Source organism: Embiotoca jacksoni, unplaced genomic scaffold (genome assembly GCF_022577435.1).
Source record: "Embiotoca jacksoni isolate LCO1_2020_lvr unplaced genomic scaffold, fEmbJac1.0.p SCAF_11, whole genome shotgun sequence".
Lineage (NCBI taxonomy): Eukaryota > Metazoa > Chordata > Actinopteri > Embiotocidae > Embiotoca > Embiotoca jacksoni.
In genome coordinates, this window is record NW_027185241.1 from 13,854,369 (window position 1) to 13,874,770 (window position 20,402).

General features: G+C 38.4%; 1 protein-coding gene across 3 annotated transcripts in view; it reads right to left on the reverse strand.

Annotated features, from left to right (window-relative positions):
* LOC138194477 (CUB and sushi domain-containing protein 3-like) overlaps positions 1–20,402 on the reverse strand; it is a 229,342-nt gene that overhangs the window by 160,506 nt on the left and 48,434 nt on the right. For all 3 annotated transcript variants that reach the window (XM_069143245.1, XM_069143246.1, XM_069143244.1), the window contains exons 5-9: positions 13,212–13,452; positions 5,093–5,205; positions 3,789–3,866; positions 2,190–2,277; positions 1,402–1,526 (exon numbers count right to left, since the gene is read on the reverse strand). In XM_069143245.1, the coding sequence (XP_068999346.1) occupies positions 1,402–1,526; positions 2,190–2,277; positions 3,789–3,866; positions 5,093–5,205; positions 13,212–13,452 (645 nt within the window). The remainder of the gene's footprint in view (positions 1–1,401; positions 1,527–2,189; positions 2,278–3,788; positions 3,867–5,092; positions 5,206–13,211; positions 13,453–20,402) is intronic.

The window sequence follows — 20,402 nt, forward strand, 5'->3', positions numbered from 1 at the left end:
AATGTAGCACCTGCAAGGATATTTACTAAACCTGAAAGTAGAAATAGGAGACGTGATTGTGTGTGTATTATTGTGGTGAGAAGGAGACGCAGAAAGTCAAAAAATACATAGAGAACGTGTTTTTCCACCTATTTAAATATTTCTGAGCTGTCAAAAAATATTTTGACATATCGTTTGTCCAGCGATAACATTTCTGAGTTATTGAATGAACTGAATGTTGATTTATAGCCAACAACAAGGAGGAGCCACGTAATACTAGCAATTAAAAAACTTCTTACAACTCAGCATTTTCCTGCCTCTGGGTCATTCCAGCGTATCGCTGTGCAGTATCTCGTCCAGTCCCGATATTCAGGTGTGCTGTCACAGGTCCTGAATGTGTCCCGCAGAATTCCCAGGAACATAAGGTTCCCGAGCACTCGTGGGGCACTGAGTGAGACAAATTCATCTGCCCATCACAGAAAGATCTGGACCTGCTGCTAAGTGTTTGTTAGAAGCATCTTACTGTACTGTACCCTACTGTAATATTGCATAAGTTTTATTATCGAGCGGGGTTTTTTTCACCTTTTTGTTTTTCCCACGGCATTGACTTTCTTGCTGATAATCTCCTATATAGCGTTTTGTTCTTGTTATTTTTATATTTCTTAATTTTAATGGGATCAGATTTCCTTTTGCGATCGCTGTTTTCCATTGTTGGAATCACTTTAACACACACAAACCCCTCATTTAAATACAGCGATTTGCACCTGATATCAGTGACGCAAATACTCTTATTAAATCACCCGCAAAACGGTTGCAAAATAAATGAAAACTTTTGGAAAAAAACACGCAATTTAGTACCCTTTATTTGAGATCTTAGTAAATCAGGCCCTTAGTGCTCAAAACTTTTGCACATCACTGCACATGTTAAGTTAAATAACAACTTCAAAATATCTCTGATAATCTATTTATATATCTACTTGTCTATCTGTCTCTCTATAGACATAGATATAGATATAGATGTATAGATATACAGTATGTTGGACACAGTATAAACCATCACTACAGAGCCTAAAAATCTTTTTAAAATTCTCAATGAATATTTATGGGACTGATGCTCAGAAGGCAGAGTAATACCTTCTGCATTGTAATATTACTGAAAGGTAATATATTGTTTGCACAAGTAGAAGGAAGGTCTATTAGCAGCATTTCCATTAATCAAATTCTAAAAGGTGCTCCAGGTATTATGAAACAGACAAACGAGCGCAGCATTTTGGAATAGAAAAGTAGAGAGCTGCAGCACTGCTGCTGCTGGTTTCATACATAATTAACAAAAATGAACTTTCCTCTATCTGCATAGAGCGTATATCCAGAGGCCCTGTCTTAATCAAACTGTTTTATTAGTTCTTCAGAAGCCTCACTCACCCTTGCAGACAGGTCTGTGGTCGCTCCAAGCAGCGAAGACTTCGGCTACGCGCTGGCAGGAAATCGTTTTGGAACCCTGCAGCACATGGTCTTCATCACAGGTAAATTGAGCAGTTGCTCCGATGCTGAGAAGATAACAAACGTCATTAATGCCTGAAAAAGCAATCAATTCTTCCAAAATGACTCCTGATGAAATATCAAATTCATTATTTATTTCACATCGTTCATGGACAAATAAACATATAGGCAGTTGTCCAAAGACCTGAGAGTGGACTTAATGGTGGCAGGTAACTAACTCTCAGAGCCCAGAGGCCTCAATTTTATAACTAAAAATGATTTATAAAGCTGCATGAGCACTAGTATTATGTTATGTACACTGCAAGACAAAATAAGACCATCAAAGTCTGCTTTACATCAAAGTAAATAATCTGAACTTTTTCCGATCCTGAGAGACATGATATGCTATTTGTGCTGGGAATATTATGTCTACTTAATGGTAGAGAAAAAGACTATAAAGCACAGCATCACCAAGAAGACTGTGGTAACTAGATCAAACATCTAATATATGACAGTCATATAAGAAAGGAGAAGAATGCTACGGGCTTCCATAAACACACAGCTGGATCATGTGCACACATTGTTGTTGACTTAAAGCATGTGACAGTAATACTAATGACACGCTACACGTCATATTATTGAAATTGTTTGGAGAGCATACTTCGCAGCTCCTTAACTCTCCGTTACACAAATCTGAGCTCCTTCACCTGAGCTGTGAAGCACCAACTCACCTGAAGTCGGAGCCAACCCGTTTGCCATTCTCCGGCTCCCCTGGGTCAGGGCAGTAATTAGACACCTGTTTGATTCCTCCTTCATTCACTACACAGGAAAAAAAAGCAGCAAGAACACTGTGAAAAAGACACTTTTATTGTCAAAGGTGCGTACGTTCAGAAAACATCCACTGCCACGAAAAGCCCCTGAACAGTAGATATATCCCTGCGTGTTCAACAGTTATGTTTAGTAACACAATTTGGTTCCAGGAATCATGTAGTCAGCCATTTGACAGTTTGACCTCATCTCTAAATGTCAGAGAGTTTTAACTGGCTGTTTTTTGGCAGTGCAGTTGTGAATTCACATTTGTGTTTTGTTATATCAGAGTGAGTGCCAAGGGTAAGTACAACTCTCTTACCTGTGCTAAACAAAACAGAGGAAAATCTATCTGGGGCCAACTGGGACTTGGAGGATTAAATAACCTTCAACTATCAATTGTAGGAGCAGCAACAGACAGCCTTACCATGCATAATAATAATGTAAGCACACTACATAAAGCCTTAGAGATATGGCGTATATCGAGCTTTGCCTTTACTTTGGTAGGAATGTAGAAGAAGGAAAATAAATTGTGTTTGAGTGTGTTCTGACTTTTAAAAACCTCATCTTCCCCTCAGATTATGATCTGTAAATCAAAGACCGCATGCACTGGATATTACATTCATTAAATATTTAGTATCATAATTAGTTATAAGATTTGCTGTAATATTTGCAATAAGACATCACCCCAAACACACACAGAGGGCCGTGTGTCTTAATGTGAGATGCTCCACCAGCGCGTGTTTTCTTCTTTAAATTCTTTCAGGAAGTTCATCAGCTTTGAACTTAATTGTTGCGGGTTATAATGCAGTTAAGTGTTCAATTATATGCAATAAATCTGCAAGGGATATGAAGCATCTCCTCATAGTCTTTTAATGGATATACAGTATTGTCTCAGGGAAGATTACAGCCTTCTGCATTATTCATGTCTCCATGCAGGGTAAAATCTATGACACATAAGGTAATAAAGATTACAACCTGTTATCATCCAAATGTTTAGCACACTGTTGAGTTAAAGGGAATTGTGATCCACATTTATGTTAATGACACAGCTCTGCAAGCAATTAAAATGCATTCACTTCACTCTGAAGTGAACACAAATCATCTGCCAAGTGAGTGGTCACTCAACCTTGACTACTGCTGTGAGTGTAGATCACACAATGAATGAACATAAGTCAATCTAATTGTATAGGATGAGACAGAAGGGGTTTTGTGCGACTGAAGCTGATCAAATTTAGCATTTTGCTGCAATATACATGCAATATACTGTAACTGGGCCTGGTCATGTGGAGTTGCTTTCTGTCAGGACAGGAAGTCCGGGACAGAGGGGGAAATAGGTCGTCAGAAAGAAAAAGAGACTGCACTTCTGCAAAATCTAGTACTGTAGCTTGATTCCTTCACCAAATGATGCAGCAAAAAAAAAAAAACAGACAGAAAGAAACAAAGAACCCGAACGCAAGCCCCACATAAACAAAAAAATCCAAACAATGAAACCAGTTGCATAAGAAAAATAAAAGACTTACTCAAAGACAGTTTGTTAGTGTTGTCCTTTCCCGGTAATAATTTTACCCCTCTGGATTTAAGCTCTCCAGAGCTTTTCACTGGTCGAGAGCAATAGAAAGAGTTCATTAGATAAAAGAAGTTACAGTATTAGATGTGAGAAGATACAGTACAAGTGTTTCTTTCTCTGGTTAGTACTTGGTCTTATGAAGAACATCAAACTGCAATCGCTAATGCTGTGCATCCTTTTGTCAAAAGAAATGAGTTCAGCGGCTCTGATGCATTTCTAAGGGTTGCCCTGGCAATTTTAGAAAACCTAAATTAGGTTTGTTTTTTATGTTTGACTCTTGATGTAAGTCAGACATTTTAAACAGTGGATGGAAATTGAAGGGTCAGAGTAGATTTAATGGTTTTAGCTTGTAGGGCAAATACCATGCAGAATCAAAGAGCAGCCCAAGGACTGCAATGCTACTTATCTTAAGAAAGTCTAATTAAACACAGCAGGAGCCAGACTCCAAACAAAAGCCAGGTGATGCAAGTGTCTGTCATTATCAACAGAACAGCCACGAGCAATAAATGGTGCATCAAACAAAAAACAGGGCTATTTGAATTTGAAAACATTGGGACGACACCTGTCCTCTGTACTACACAGTACATCAGCTGCTTATTTCATGAGGTTGCACACACAATTAGAATGTGCATCGATTTACTGTACAGATTATAATTGTTATATGCATAATAAAACCACTAAATGCTTGTCTTTACTTTCAACATTCTGCCATCATCATAAACAAAAATAGATAGAAATCGCTTGACTACTGCAGAAAAATACACAGCAATAGGTGAGAAATTTGTTTTTTCGTGCAATTGATTTTATGTCTTCATTTACAATGAGTTGCCACACATGCATGTTACTGAAACTTTTCATAGAGCTGGTTATGGTGAAGTTGCAAGTTTCATATCTGGCTGGGGGCCAGACTGAGACTGAGTGCATGCAGCACATACACTGACTTTAAAGTCAAGCTAGAGAACAATGTCAGGGTAATGGATTATTGAGCCTACAGAGCTGAGTTTTTCTAAGGGGGAAAGAATATACAGTATTTATCGTTCAAATATTTGATTAACAAGGTCCTTTGAAGTGAATGGTTTGAAGCAGAAACAGCCTTCGTGCCCTCTACAGAGGGTATTAATCAAACTGTTTAATATTCAGTTAACAGAGATCAAAAACATGTTTTGTGTTTACAGTGTGTTTTTCCTACGATGATCCCTTTTTGCTCAAGTAGGGGGCCCTCTATTATGATGTGCAAATGAAGTAATCATGTCTTACCTTGATACTGGGCCCTGAAGCCTTTGTGACGGTGGTTGCTCTCTGTCACAAAATGCAGCCGTAGCCAGTTTTTGTTGCTGATGATGGGTGCTGGAATATTCATTCCAGTTAGCCTGAGTGTAAAAAGTAAAATATGAGAAAACAGGTTGTCTGTTTTAAATGCAATTCAACTTCATCTAGTTTGTAGCAATCCTTGTGTTGCCATGGTCATTAAAATAAGGATAACCAGTTAAAACCAGAAAACCAGAAATAAAGGAGGTGAGTATACAGTTCACCAACTATAGAGATGGACTCCAAAATGATGCCGCTTCTGGAAAAAAGATTGTGTTCTCAAAATAAAAAAAACTGCCACAAAACTTCCTTAATTTGACCCTGCTGGTTCTTCTATATGTTTGTGTTTGCATATGTACAAATGTTTGTGTAAGGAAAAAGTGGCACAGAGAGAAAATGTGTTTTATTTATGTCATCATATGTGCAGTAATGGCCTGTCAAAATGTGTCAGTGTGACGATAAGTCTCCGTGTGTTCTGAATACATCTGTCTTAGTGTCTGTAGCTGCTTTTAGATCAGAGGTTTTATTCGGTGTGCGGCCTCGGCATCGGGGACGCTCCATAATCGTAGAGATTTAAAGCTGCCAGGGGCCTTCTCATTTGTCTGGCTAACCAGCTCTGTTTTTCTTCTGTTGCTGTGCAATCCCTACACTGCGCCCTGTCATACCACAGTCAATAGTGCACAGTGCCACTGTAGCTATTAAACAGAGGCTTGGGACAGACTAGAAAAAAAAAAAAAAGGAAAAAAAAGCATGGTACAATTGCAGCTCTGTGTTTCCAAATTGGCTCCGTATATGAAAAAAAACAATGGGTTAACTTGCTGCTGTCTGTGTGTGAGTGTATGTGTCCACCCATGTGCATCCCTTTTATTGTGTTTCTCAAGGTGTGTGTAGTCGAGTTTCAAGTTTGTTAATTTCTTTGGCATTTACAACAGAGAAACCAGGGGCAGAGAGACAAAAGCAAAATTAAAGAAATTAAAGTGGCAGTTAGAGAAAGAGAATGACGGAGGGAAACAAAGCGAAGGACACTTTTTCACTTGGTCGTTGAATAAATACAAAAAAATGCGTTAATAAGACTACTTGACATTTGATTTCTCCTTATTTTGACGACCTCACTGGTGTCTGCTGTTTAAATTTGTGCTTTATTACTTCATAATAAAACCTGTGCCAGACAGGCTGTTTAATATTTAATTGATAAGCAAACTAAATGCAATTTTGTAGTACTGATGTTTTTAATCCAAAATATCCATCACAAGTGGAGATGATGGCTGAGTTACAAGGTAATTGATTATCACACAAAAGTTGACCTTTTGTCTCATTGCGTCATTGATAAATTGTTAATGTCACCAACATAAAGAGAAGTAAAAAAAAGAGCCACTTTCAGGTAGCAAAAGTAGAAGAAAGTGCCTCCTTGTTTCTTGTTGTAGAAGCGGCAATTGATCGCAAGATTTCCTGCAGAAGTTTAAAAGAAAATGGATTGTGACAATAAAGCTGAAGCCATCCAGAAGTTGCATAGATTCTCCAAGCAGCTCGGGAGTGATGTTGCAAATTTAAGGCCAGTGGAGGTGAATCTATTGTTGTGACAAAGGCAAAGTGTGGCTGAGGAGGAGAAACATGATCTGCCATCAACAGTAAACAAAGGCTTAATGTCACCTTACAGAGGACTTACTCCCAACGAGTTTATTCACATCAATGCAAAAAATCTCCCTTCTACATCAAGCAATGCGGGTACAAAGTAAAAAAGAAAAAGTATGACAGAGCAGAAATACACTCCATCACCCCTCCTTCCAGCTGCCGCTCTCCATAGGTACAGATACGCAAAGTGCTCACAGGCTGAAGTCCGGCAGAGAAAAAAGACTTACAGCATCTGATGTTATCTGAGAAATTGATGACTAGCCTGCCAAAAATTTCTCATGATTTTTTTTCCTGGTACATATTGAATATTTTATGTAACTGAGCAGAAAGGTAACAAGGCATAATGTCAGGGAAAATGTACAATGACTGATAAGAGAAAAGGCCTGTATTATAGTATCACTATTTTGTGGCTCCAGTTGTCCTTGTATGTCCAGTTTGTGATCAAACATTCAAGAGCAGCCAGATGGTTGTGAAAATAATTCAAGGCTTCATTGTTGCATGTCACCGGGACTCATCAATGTAAGTGTCATGGAAACAAATAAATGACTTGTGGAAAGTTGGCTGCCAAGTCCCTCTAAAACAGATAAGAACAAGAGAGTGCTGTACTGTTTTCTTATTGTATCTCTTCCGGAGCATACTGAGTTACAAACGACGAGAGTCCAATGGGAAAAAATGGATTCCTCGCATAATCCACTGCCATTCTATCTCTGCAGACTCACTCAGGCTGTGTACTTGTTCCTACATAGATATGCAATATGTTTGTTTGGAGATTACTTCTTGGCACGAGTGGAGTGTTTTTTATGTGCTAGGTTTCATCCAATTTTTAGCATGCTTCATATCCTTGATTTGGGGCATCTCAAGGACTATTGGTAGATGTTTCTTGTAAATTTCTCAGAGTAAAATGTGCCTGATTTGATAGGATGAGAGGTTGAAGGGAGCACGGCAATCTCATCAAAATACCGACGTAACGAATCCCTGTGTGCAGGCACTGTGGCCAACCGTAGCCTTGGGGCCACACCGATAGTAGACACCAGAGATTTCAGCCTCAGTTTCAAAGAGAGGCAGGTTTTACGTAGGTGCTCCACAGATAATGACCTATCAATGCAGGTTTGTTAAAAAAAAAAAAAAAGATTGGGCGAGGTTTCACTTTCCCTCCCACACGTATTCAATATAATCTGATGAGACGGAGTAATTGTAGGAATATTTTATGCGATAAGGAAGAATCTGCTGCTCCCTCATCATTTACTGTTCAGGAGATGAATTTATACAGTCTGGTGCCTGTCAGTCTGCCGGTACACTGGCTTTTGAGAGCAGTGGGCAAGTTGCTGTATACCCAGGAGCTACTTATACTAATTGCCTTGGTGAAATACCTGAGTCAATTGTCAATGCACATTCCCTCCACTAAATATTGCATTCTTCCCAGTCTGACAGCAGTAGAGCATGGCTTTTGGAGACATTTTGATGGGTTTCACAGTATTTTGCCAGGGAAGATCAATAATAAATCCCAGAGAGAAGAAATTTAATCAAATACACATGTTAATTTAACCAAAGTTGGTAATTTAGCTGCAGGGCACCTTTTGCTCTCAACCTACTTTGAATATTGTAATCTTTCTCAGACAACCATTTAGCCACTCTGTTGGAATAGGATTGTTCACATTCAATGAACCAAGCAAAATATTGCCAAATTGTTTGGCTAAGCAACAATAAATTCTAAACTCTCAGCTTTCCTTATAATGTTTACAACATACAGAAGCAGTGTTACGGTGGGAAATCTGAAAAGTCTGCAATAAACTGAAGGACTGCAGAGGTGGAAAATAAGGTGGAGAGAAAAGAATGAATAAATCGAACCATTTCCTGGTCAAATTTTAGATTGCGTAAGCAAAAAGTGTCTAATATTCGCAGAGCCTTTCAAGTTTCATGCCCTGTGTCCATATTTGAAATAATGACTGACGTGTAATCTACAGCTTGTTGTTTTTGCCCTTTGTGAACAGAGCTAAACAATCATATTAAAAGGTCAGAAGAATAACAAATAACTTTTTTTATTTGGCCTGGCCAGACTGCAGTGTTGTTTTTTCTCAAACGAAACATATTTTTTTTGTCTATTTTCACAGTGATTGATGTGCAGCCCCACATCAACCTGCCCCAGCTTGACGACGATGGAATCAATAAACTCATTTGCAGAGATCTGACAGAAATCTTCAATTGATAAAAAGGATAAAAGCTGCTAAGAGGTGTCAGCAAAACATATCTTGCCCTATGATCTTTGATTTTGTGGATTTTCATCTATCTAAAACTGTTTTTTGGTCTACAAAACCATGTCTACATCCACCTTCAGAAAAGTATAAAGTAAAATGTGGTAATTTATGATGTTACCACATTTTAACATTCATATTTTCTGTAATTTTGTATATGTGGAAAATATGTGTTGACCTGATTACTAAATATGTTTCCGTGAACTGTACCGCCCTTATTATTTTTGCAATTCTTATTCTCCAGCACGAGGTCAATTTTGCTGTCAAGGATCATGAGGTTTCTTAATTTGCAACTCATTTTCAGGATTCATAATGTCATTCATATTGTACTCATGTATCATCACTTGATAATAATATGAAACACCAAAGGTTGAAGGAGGATAACAGGTTATGTTGGATCACATTTCATGTCCATTTTTGTGAAAAAGGCTAACAGGCGAGGTTAAATCTGACAGAGTTTGAGGCTCCAGGCTGTCAATCACTGTTAAGCAGCTGTAAACCTCAAGGGGAAATTGACAGTTTGCTTGTCTCTGCAGCAGCTGGTGCTATATGTTGGGATGTTCGAAAGTTTAGCTGTTCAATAGCCTTGTCCACAGTCGGAGACACTCGTAAAAAGAGAGCGAACGAGGGTAAGGAATTTTACGAGAGAATCACTCGCTCTGAATCATGTTCGTTTGCTTGTCTGTCTGTTTACCTGCAAAAGTTGAAGCCCTTGCGTGAAAAATTCTGGCCCCACTTGGATTGTAGGGCTTAAAACGAGAACTCTGCCTGACAGCCTCTGACATTTGATGACACACTATTGTATGTCACCAAATGAACAACCTAGAGCATCATCCTTGAGCTTCAAGTGACCGCTCACCACACACGCAAGAAAAACTCCCACATATAAAAGTACTGCTTGTTAAACTGCTTTATCAGATAAATAAACATAATAGGTGTCATTTTAAACCCGAAAACTTAATTTACCTGATTTGTTGGGACTTTAAAATTAATTAATGGTCAGAAATTAATGGAAAACCTTTGATGTTGATAGAGGTTAATGGAATGTATAAAATATGTAGTGCGTTGTTGATGGTATTAATGTCTAAAGATAAGAGTTTAATGTAATTAATTTAAATTGTTCATGTATTTCACCTGTTATTTATTAGAGTTGTTTGATATGTTTAAGAAAAGAAATGTTGAAACATACTATTTACATTTTAAATGTAAATTAAATCTATTAGGGATGTTCTAATTGCATTAGTGTTTAATTTGATATTTTTATAGATGTTTTTTTTTTAAGTTGTACTAAAGTAACCTGCTCAGTATGCTTGTTTTTTAGGCCTTGCTTTAATGATGGCACATGCAGACATTTGTTAAGTTTGTTGCTTTCATCTCTTTTATAACGGTAACATTAATCAATCTCAATCCAGAAAAGCAGAAGTCACAAGATAACGCAATACATTTGCCACTCGGGGTCTGAGGCTTTAAAATGGAGGGGTGTTTCTTTCAGTTAAATAGTTAATTTTGAGTTTTTATGCCTATGAGAGGATGGATACCTGATGGTCTGTCAAAAAAACATCAGTGTCAGCCTATACCGGCTCCCTGTCACGCTCTCCTTAGCTACGTCAACACACAATGCTTAGCAGTCATCCCCACAATCTCCTTTTGCACCTCTGCTTTTGACTCTGTCACTCACTGACACAGTGTCTTTTTTTCTCTCTCCCTCTGACTCACTCAACGACAACTCTCAGGGACAACAAAGCTCCCAGCATGCTGATTGATTATAGCTTCTTTCAGCCAATTATAATTAATGCCCAGCAGAATCACATAAACCTGGTGGATGCTCCCGTTCATACAGGGCACAGGGGAGATGGATAACCTTAGTCTAAAGGTTGGGGGTTAAACTCATTTCATATTCCCTTGTTTCAGGTGATAATGACTTCTACATGAAGCCCATACAAAAGGCAAAAAGCAGTCCTGGTCAGGGTTTTTGGCATCCCTGAATTTAAAATACAGAATTCTGAATATCTTTAGAAATAAATGCAAACTAAACAAATCTGAACATTTTATGAAATGTCCAAATTTACAAAACAACAACAATAGTTTCTTAAGCAAAACGGAACAGAATACCACTATTTAAAAAAGGCAGAAAAAGGCAAAAAGACTATTGTTTGCAGGAACCTTCATGGATAAGCCATAGCCTCTCTGGGATAATGTTCCATTGATGGATGGAACCAAAGTAGTGCTCTTCAATTTGTTTACAGGAGACAAAATGAAGCCCAAAAGCAAAAGAAAACCCTACCTAAAGTAAAACATGGAGGTTCTGTCATTCTGTGGGGTACTTTGCAGCCTCTGGTACTGAAGTAGCTGAATATATCAAAGAAACATTGAAATCAGAAGATTACCAGGCTTTTTAGAGAGAAATGTGCTGCATGGTGTTAGAAAACTAGGTCTGAGGCTAAGGTCCTGTGTCTTTCAGAAGGATAAGGACCCAAAGCACACATCCAGGATGATAAAATAATGGTTGAAAAGGAAGGACTGTTTTAAACTGGGCCTTGACCTAAATCCCATTGAAAACATTTGGAGAGCTGAAATATGCCATTACAAAAAGGTCTACTGTAAACCTAAAAGGGGTTGAACACAGCAGTGGGAAAGTGGCAGAAACTAGCAGCAAGAAGCTTCTACATTGTTAGAAGAAATGTTCAGAGGCTATTATTGTTGTCTCTGAAAACAAATATTAGTGAAGGCTGCCAATAATTGTTCCCGTGGTACATTTGGTGTTTGTGATATTTCAACATTATAGACATTTTCTTTTGTTTTTTTTCTTTTGTTTAGTAAACGTGGACATGTTATTGGAATAATCAGGTTATAGATAATTGGTTAATTTACATACATGTCAAAAGATATTCAGAATTATGTATTTGAAATTCACAGGTGCCAATAATTTTGACCAAGACTGTATAGGTCTGAAGGTAGCTTTTTCAACCAAACTCTGACAAAGATTTGTAATTTGTAATTCATGTGGGAGTCTGTGAATTGATTTAATTCAGTCAGAATCACAAGGCAAATTTAAAATGTTTTCTGCCCACAACTGTCCATGCAAATTCATTAAGGGTACATTTGCATGCTAATCTGCTTTTTTCAATTCAAGTGGCTGATGTTAAAGTGCTGCTTCAGTAAAACGTTACACGGTAATGCTCAACCACACACATAACAAACCTTTGTTCACTTTGTGTGCTTTCAGATGTTAGCTGGGAGACGCCTCATTGTCAGACAAACTAAAGCGAAATCCTTAAGCAGTGTAGCCTTTTCTTACAATGAACCCACCTCTCTTTGGAATAAACACAGAGATGCCAACTCTCGTGCCATCTGTAAATCTAGACTCAAACTTCTATATTCTCAGTGCCCATAGCTTTTTTTTTTTTTTTTTTTTTTTTTTTTTTTTTTTTTTTTTTTAATAGAACAAAACACATTCCAAACTCTACATTTTAAAAAAAAATACTTAAAGTTGACTAATTATCTTATTGATTTAAATGCAATCATATAAGTCAGTTAAAATGCCATTGTTACGGTTTATAAAACTAACTATTACAAATTCCTGTTTCCTTTTTTGTAATGGCCTCTTTCCAACCGGTTTGCATTTCTTTCTTTCTTTTCTAATAAGAAAAGGTTTGTGAAGGAGGTTTTCCGTATGTTCTTGGATAGTTGGGGTTGAGTTTGCAACTGCAGCCGAGCTCCTGAGAAGGCGATTGAAACACTTGATGTAATACTGGGCTATACAAATAAAACTTTATCACCAAGTTAACTTACTTGTCCATAAAAACTGACTCATAAAACAAACTAACTGGGATAAAAGTGATAATCTCTCTGGGTTTTTAACTTATTTTCTGCCCTACATTCAATTTGGCTGCCCTGTTTTTGAACAGAATGTAGGCTGTGATTTAACAGTTTTTCTAAAGCAGTTAAAAACATTTATTTTATTGCAGAAAGGTAAGTACAAAACTGTCAGCAATCGTTTGTGGAAACCAAACCTGCATCCCTACAAATTCAACCTCATCTCACACAAATCAAAGACACCTTTCTGTTAACACCTTTTCATAACCAAACACCAACACCTGCTCTCACAGTAGAACTCTGAATGCAACACCTGAATGCTCATCTGATGAAATACATGCACTTCCCACCCTCACAGGTTAACTCACCAGATGGTTGGCAGTTCAGATCCCTCTACTTCCAGAAAATCCGACTTCTCCTCCATCTGAAATTCTGTGAACACCAGAGAGATGGTGTCCCCCGGATCTGCCAGTATGGTCCACTTACACTCCCCGCTGCTGCCCAAGCCTCCAGCACCTCCGCCAGTGCCAGGGGAGTCACCACTGGGGAAATCGAAGCTGGAGATGAGCCCGCTGGAGCCCCTGAGGGTGCCGCCGCACGTGTCCTCCGCTGTCAGTCACCAAAGAGAAAACCAGGGTAACGGGGGGGTGAGAAGGAGAATGGACACATGGTCTCTGGGTTATATCAGATCTGTTACTCAAAAGTTCAACATGGGGGCTGCAGGCATAAAACATCTGTACTTGTCCACTCAGATTAATGCAAACCAGAGAAAGACCAACGTGGAAGCAGCACACTGAGCTGCGCAGGCCATTTAAGCACATAATTGTACTTGTTTATCACACATTCACAGGTTGTCGAGTCCAGTATCTACAGCTAAATCCAGCACAATTGGGGGTCTGTTAACAGTATGAAACGTAAGATTTAAAGGTTGCCTGTGTTTTATATACACATAAATCGTGATACATTCATACAAGTGACAATTGGCAGACCAATTAACGAATTAACTGCACGCTAACTCTGCCAGTTCTCTTCATTGAAGTCACAATGTGTGTGTGTGGGGGGGGGGAGGGGGGAGATACTAAAAATGTCTGATGATTTTCTCTCTTTCCCTCGCTCCATCCAAGAGTCAGTAATTCATCCTTGCTTACTTCGAGCCCCCTCATGTTTTGGGAAACAAACAAATGGTGATAAACAGGGCTTATAATGCTGTAAAAAAAACTTCAGTGAGGGCAGCATGGCACGTCAGCTGAATGTTAATGCACTCCACCATAACAGTGGTTCGCTCTCTTTCACTCCACGTCGCTTTCCCTTTTCCCCCCACTCTCTCATATCTCTCCATCTCTTTCCCCATCCCTCTCCTCCAAGCCCTCTCAGATCATTCTGCTATTACTTACCACTCTCCCTCTGTCCCTGGATCAGTTTTCTTCTCCCTAAAGAATTCTAATGATGGCAGGGCTTTCACAGTTTTCACATCATTTAAGACTAATATGTGACACTCAGATGTGCCAGCTGAAACCTTTGATAGCTCAGCATTCCACTCAGGGTTGTCAGAGCTGCCAGCCTTGGAACATTCCTGTATGCTGCATTACACAATTGGTCAAGGAACAAGGAAGTGGATGTATGAAATTCAAAAGAAGATGAAGAAAAAAAGGGGGAGAAGACAGAGGAGCAGTGTCTGCTAGTTGGCTTGATCCATGTCCTTTGACACATTAGCAGCAGCACAGCAATTGATCAAAGTCTTTCTAGGAAGGGCAGAGATGGAAAATTGATAACTGTCTGAGACATCAATGATACCACACATGTATGAGTCATATCAAGGGCAGACTTTCATTTGTATACCGCACCAAGGGCAGGCAAGGTGTAGGCTCATTTGTTGAATGCCAGTACCCTTGTAACAACAAAAGTATTTGGAGAGATGATTTGTTTCTGGTTTAAGTCATCATCTCCACCATGTAAAACATAGCCTGAGTGACAAATGCTATATTCTCTCAATGCATTTAAGATGACATGTCAGAGAGTGCTCTGAAGATCTGTAGAGTAAATGGCTATTGGCTGAAATTAAACTGAAATTAATTAATTAATTAATAAAACAGAATCTGACCGGAGGAGAAACATCCCTTTTTAACCTTGATGATAGACAGGAGGACAGCGTAAAGTGTCCTCGTGGCCATCAAGGCAAATAGAGCAAGAAGGAAGTGTTAGAGAAGTGTCGGATAATGAGATGGGAGGGGGTGTAGGTGCGAAGATTGAAAAAGATGAAAAATTCCTGGAAAGGAAAGACGGCGAGAGAAAAAAAGACACAGGAGTGTAGAAAAGAAAGAGAGGAACCTTGGGCTTCTGTAAAATACACAGAATAACAGAAAAGAAATAAAAGGTAAAATGAAATGTCAGAGAAATTCTGCCTCACCACAAAAATAATCGCAGGTCAGAAGCACCCTAATCTAGAAGTGATTCTTCAAGGACCAGCCATCTCTAGTTTAAATGTTGCAAATACTATTCATTAACTCAGACTTATTTTCAGCTAAAAGTCTCAGAAATCACCTCTCTACTACACTTTCTGTTGATGGTTTCATAATAACAGACTGAAGATTTAGACACCATGTCAAGGAATGAATCAATCTCCATAATTATATGTTGTTCACATCTTAAAAGTCTTAAAAGGAGCATGCAGATGGTGACGGTTATGATTAGGAGTTATGTTCAGATTATTTAAACGTTTTGAATACTGTTTTAAATCAATTTTGGTAAACGTTCTTTCCTCCACTGGTAGTCAGTAGGTGCTCCCGTCAAATTCAACTTTATGAGTCAAAAAAGTATTACAAATCCCAAATAAATGTTTCATTCTTTTTCTGTTTTATACCACTTAGTAAAGGCTTAAGAAAAAGGTCTCTTCTTCTATCTGTTCTTCTAGTTTTCTTTCAGTAGCACTTCTTGCAGAATTATTATACAGTAATTCAAAAGACAAGTGAACATTTTCTTTTGTTGACAGCACTATGGCTATGACCTTTGAACTCCTATGCAGCATGTCAATAAATATCAGTGAACTGTGGAGAATGAGATGCAGCATTGTTTTGTTGACAAAGACCAAAAACAGAAGATTTCCCGGACATGGAACGATTGGGTCCAAACAATTGAACAAACCCATTTTCCAACAAGGTGACACCAGTTGGAAGCACACAACAAAGCAGAGACTGAATCCACTCAGTAAATCCTCACGAGACCTTCATGAGAGAGAAGTTCATTTTTAAAATCACCCCGACAGTAACTGTGGTGGTAATAGTACAGCTGTGTTCAATTCCTCAGCTGAAGCACTGACCATTCCATTTACAACATCAATCACAAGGCTGAAATCCTGTTTAAGTAAATCTGGTGTGTTTGTTGTCGACCAAACAGTTGCATTTTTAAAAGTAACATCTAAACTTTTTCATTTCACTGACGAGTTAAAAGGATAGAAGTTAGTGTGAAAAAACAGAACAGGTTGAGAACTAAAACTGAGCGGCATCAAGTGTTTTATTAATGACTCCATCTGTCTCAGACTGTGTTTTATTTGATCCAGCAGAAAAGACTCTAAAAGCCATGTCTGCTCTGGTTGATATAACTGCCAGGGCTGTAATGATACTGTTTTACAAGAAAGAGGGTGATCATGCTGAAAAGACCAAATTACAGTTTTGTTTTGTTTTATATTTCATCTAAAGCTGAATTACCATCCCAGTAAAACAGACAATATACTCCATACTGGTTGTGCATGCTGTTTGTGGTGGTAACACTAGACATGAGTGCTTATTCTTCATAGAAATGGTCAGCAGGACAGATAACACAGGACATGAATCTGATTTCTGCTCTTTTTTTTTAAGCTTGGTGTGAAATCCTTCACAATTAACCAAAGTAGTCCACACTACAATATGTTTGCCAGTGAGAATTAATATGATATAGAACAGTTTATGTTACATGGAGGAGTGAAAGAATGAACAGAAAAGAGTAAAAAATAGTTAGAATGACAAGTGGTAACCATAACTGTATTTATGAAGTGGTTAAAATTAATAATCACACAAAAAGCATGAGTGTGTGATGAAGTCAATTAAAGTAAGCATCATAATTTCCATTTTTGTTCTTTTTGGTGGCCCCTACGGCAAGTTACAAGTAGTAACTGCAGATTTCGGACTTGACTCCCACATATCCAAACAATGTCACCTGTGTAACATCAGTCAGTTGGCAGTTACATCGCTTCACACACAAGTTGGTTGAAGAGCGAGCCTGTTGCTTTAGCACAGCTTACCCCCTCTGGAGGAACAACCACTGCTGGGTTAAAGAAACGTGTCACTATCAGTGTGCCGCTTGACATTTTTCCTAGGGTTGACATTACAGATACCCAGCTCAATCAGTTCCTATTACTGCAAATACAAGGGCTTCGATCAGTAGGCCACAGGCTGAATCACCATTGTGTTACCTCATTAGGTGATAGATAGCATTTTAAAAGATATTTAAATGAAAATCTTCAAGAAGATACTTTAAGAGCATTTTAACTTGGAATGGAATCCAAACTAAATTTACTTTATCACTCAAACTCAAGATAACTATTAAAACTATATGGACTGATCTTACAAGAACAATAAGGTGAGGACTTTCAATTGCTAAATATGTGGTAATTATTTATATTTGTATTAACTCAGAGCAAACTGACACAGATGACAGTGACGCATAAAAGAGAATTGCAAAACACAGTAAATAGACTATATGTTTTCTGTATATGATGCATTATGCAATACACTGATGTCAACATTTCTATCTGATCTGAACGATGTGACGGGATTTTATTCATCCCTGTGACTATAGGGTGATTTCACTCAAACATGCATGTTACCTTTGAAATTTTTTAAGGTATTTGTAGGAATGTCTGACAGTAGATATATTACAATGTAAAGCAGCTAGCATTCATAAGAAAAAAATCATCACAGGCAAAAATGATAGAAGCTCAATTTGCAAAGGAGGAGGATACTATAGCAATTAAGTAAAGAACAAATATGTAGTATCTCCCAAGGTCCTTCAATGCTTAATGCTTCTTTAAACTCTCCTTCAGCGCTCTGGATGTGATAGAAGCTAGAATTAAATTGTATATATGCACTTACAGTCTAAAACCGGCCACATTTTCATATTGTTAAACGTGCCAAAAAATACATCCAGCACTATTATCCAACAATCTGCAGGGCATCTGCTAGGGCCAAGGGGCATTGCGTGATGAAACGATGTAAAAATCAATCAAATATCAACACATAGCAGTGAGACACAGTACTGTACAAAGGAGTAAATTAAGTTAGGCCTTGAGGTGCAGTTACAGCAAGCAGAAACCACAGGCTGTCATACTGCAGTGTTTATGTTCTAGGTTTTGACTGGGAGGCACAGAGGACACAACGTTGTCACTGTGGCAAATGCTACTACTGACATTATCACAGAAAAAAAGAGAGACACTAAAAAGGCTCTCCCGCAAACTGTAAACAAAAATGAAAGCCCCATTTTGTTACTTAGATCTTTATACACCTGAATAGGATGCTGGGGGGGAAAAATGGCTCCTTTATGATTTTCTCTGAAGTGGTTTCCATGATAACAGACATGCTCTCTGATCATTGTTGAATATCATTCAAGTCAGGTGGTGGCAGCAAGAAGCCATGTGCAAAAGAGTGTCAGATACAAATACGCTGTAGTATACTTTTTCTGAATAGACATGGCAGAGGTACCTGCCTGCTGTCTGTGAGCAACTTTTAGTGAAACTAAAAAAGCTGCAGGGTATTCTCTGGCTTGTGTGCTATGGATTAATCACCAATATTTTAGCACAGGGCTTCCTGAAGGCAGGAGATAGATGTCCACAGCCGCATTTGATAATAACCTCACTTATAAATCATTAATGTGTCTACAGTTGCAGACAAATTGCACGAGAAAATTAGGTAGATGCTTTGGAGAAATTCATTGTCACAGAGGAAGCAAGACAGATTTCTTTGCTGTGTCTTTGAGGAGCATCCATGCACGGTACTGTAAATCACAAACAGGCAAACTGCCGTCTGAGGCTTTAAAATGCTCTGCAGCTTGAAAATTGTAAATGGCTTCAACTCGATAATGATTTACAGGTTTATTCGCTTCCAATGTTTCATTGGGATGCATGGAAGAATTTAAGGTACAGTTTGCCAAAACGGTTTAAGAACATAGAAGGGGCACTGAATGCTGGGCAATGTGCTCCTTAGCAAATCATTAGAGCATGCTCTGGATTAAAAAATTGATCTCTCTTTTAAAAAGGTGGCAGTGTAAAAAAAAAAGAAAAGAAAAGATGGTGGTGAGGATTAGGACTGCTTTAGCTGAGCTCATTTACATCCCTAGCATCAGCAACCTAATGCTACTTGAGGAGGGATTAAACCTCTCTCCCCTTGACTTTGATCAGATATACAACATTTGTCTTTCTACTTGGAAATATTCACCCCCAAGGATAGGAGGGAAGGAACTCATGTATAATTTTCTACACTACCTCAGGTTTTTTCCTTTGTAATAATCCCTGTGTTAATGCAAAGGCAGTGACTATGTCACAAAGTGAGTATGTAACTAAGTCTCTCATTTGCTCAGCTGTAAGTCATGTTAAACATTGATAGGATTGAGGAATAGTAGGGAGAACTGTGAAAAGATGCAATTCATACTGCATCATGCATATTTCTGGGGGTCATTTCATTATACCATTATTACCATCTCCTGGTAATTTTAGATTTTAAATGAATTATGAGTGAGGAAGAGGATGATCCAATGCACAATCTGGCACCATAGAACCAATCCCTAGGTGCATAAGAGTGAGGGAGTTTGTCATTTTTGTTTTATGAAATATGAAATGATCGTCATTCTCAATTCATTATTCTTCTGAAATCAGTGCCAAGAGAATATGGAGGCTCACATTGGTAACCCGATTCTTCATCCGAATGCTTCTAAAATGGTTGCCTGTTTTGATATTGTGATTTTAAAGTAAGGATTTCCAGCAGTAGCTTCTGGTAAAGATATCGGGCTATTTCCATATCAATTCCAACTGTGGAGGACAATTTAGCACTCACTTGGACTGAAAAATCTTGCCATGGGCAAGTGGGAAAGTCAAATGTTCATATCTGAATTTTCAAGCTGCGAGCTGAGAAAGGTCTGCAGAGAGGACTGTGTTTAGTCCAGTCCCATTAAGCAACATGGAAATGTTTTATAGAAGCACGGTTTTCTGTGGCCTAATTTCCTCAATTTGTTGGACAGTGTCTGGCAGCAAGAATAACAGTGTATCAATAGACCATATTCTCATGTTGCCATGCTGTCCCTGTTTGCTGTCGTGCTGCCTGGTTTAATGAACGTCCAGAGACTATTTAGATGGAAGGAATCAAAAGGAGCTACAGGAAGGGGCAGTAGTTTCTCACCATTAGAGTATTCATTAATTCTCCATCTCACTGCCTTTCTGCTTAGAGTTGAATCTGTCTGCATTTTTTTTGTCAGTCCTTCGCTCTCTTTGACTATACACTTATACCATCCAACTACTCATATCAACTCACTGCTGT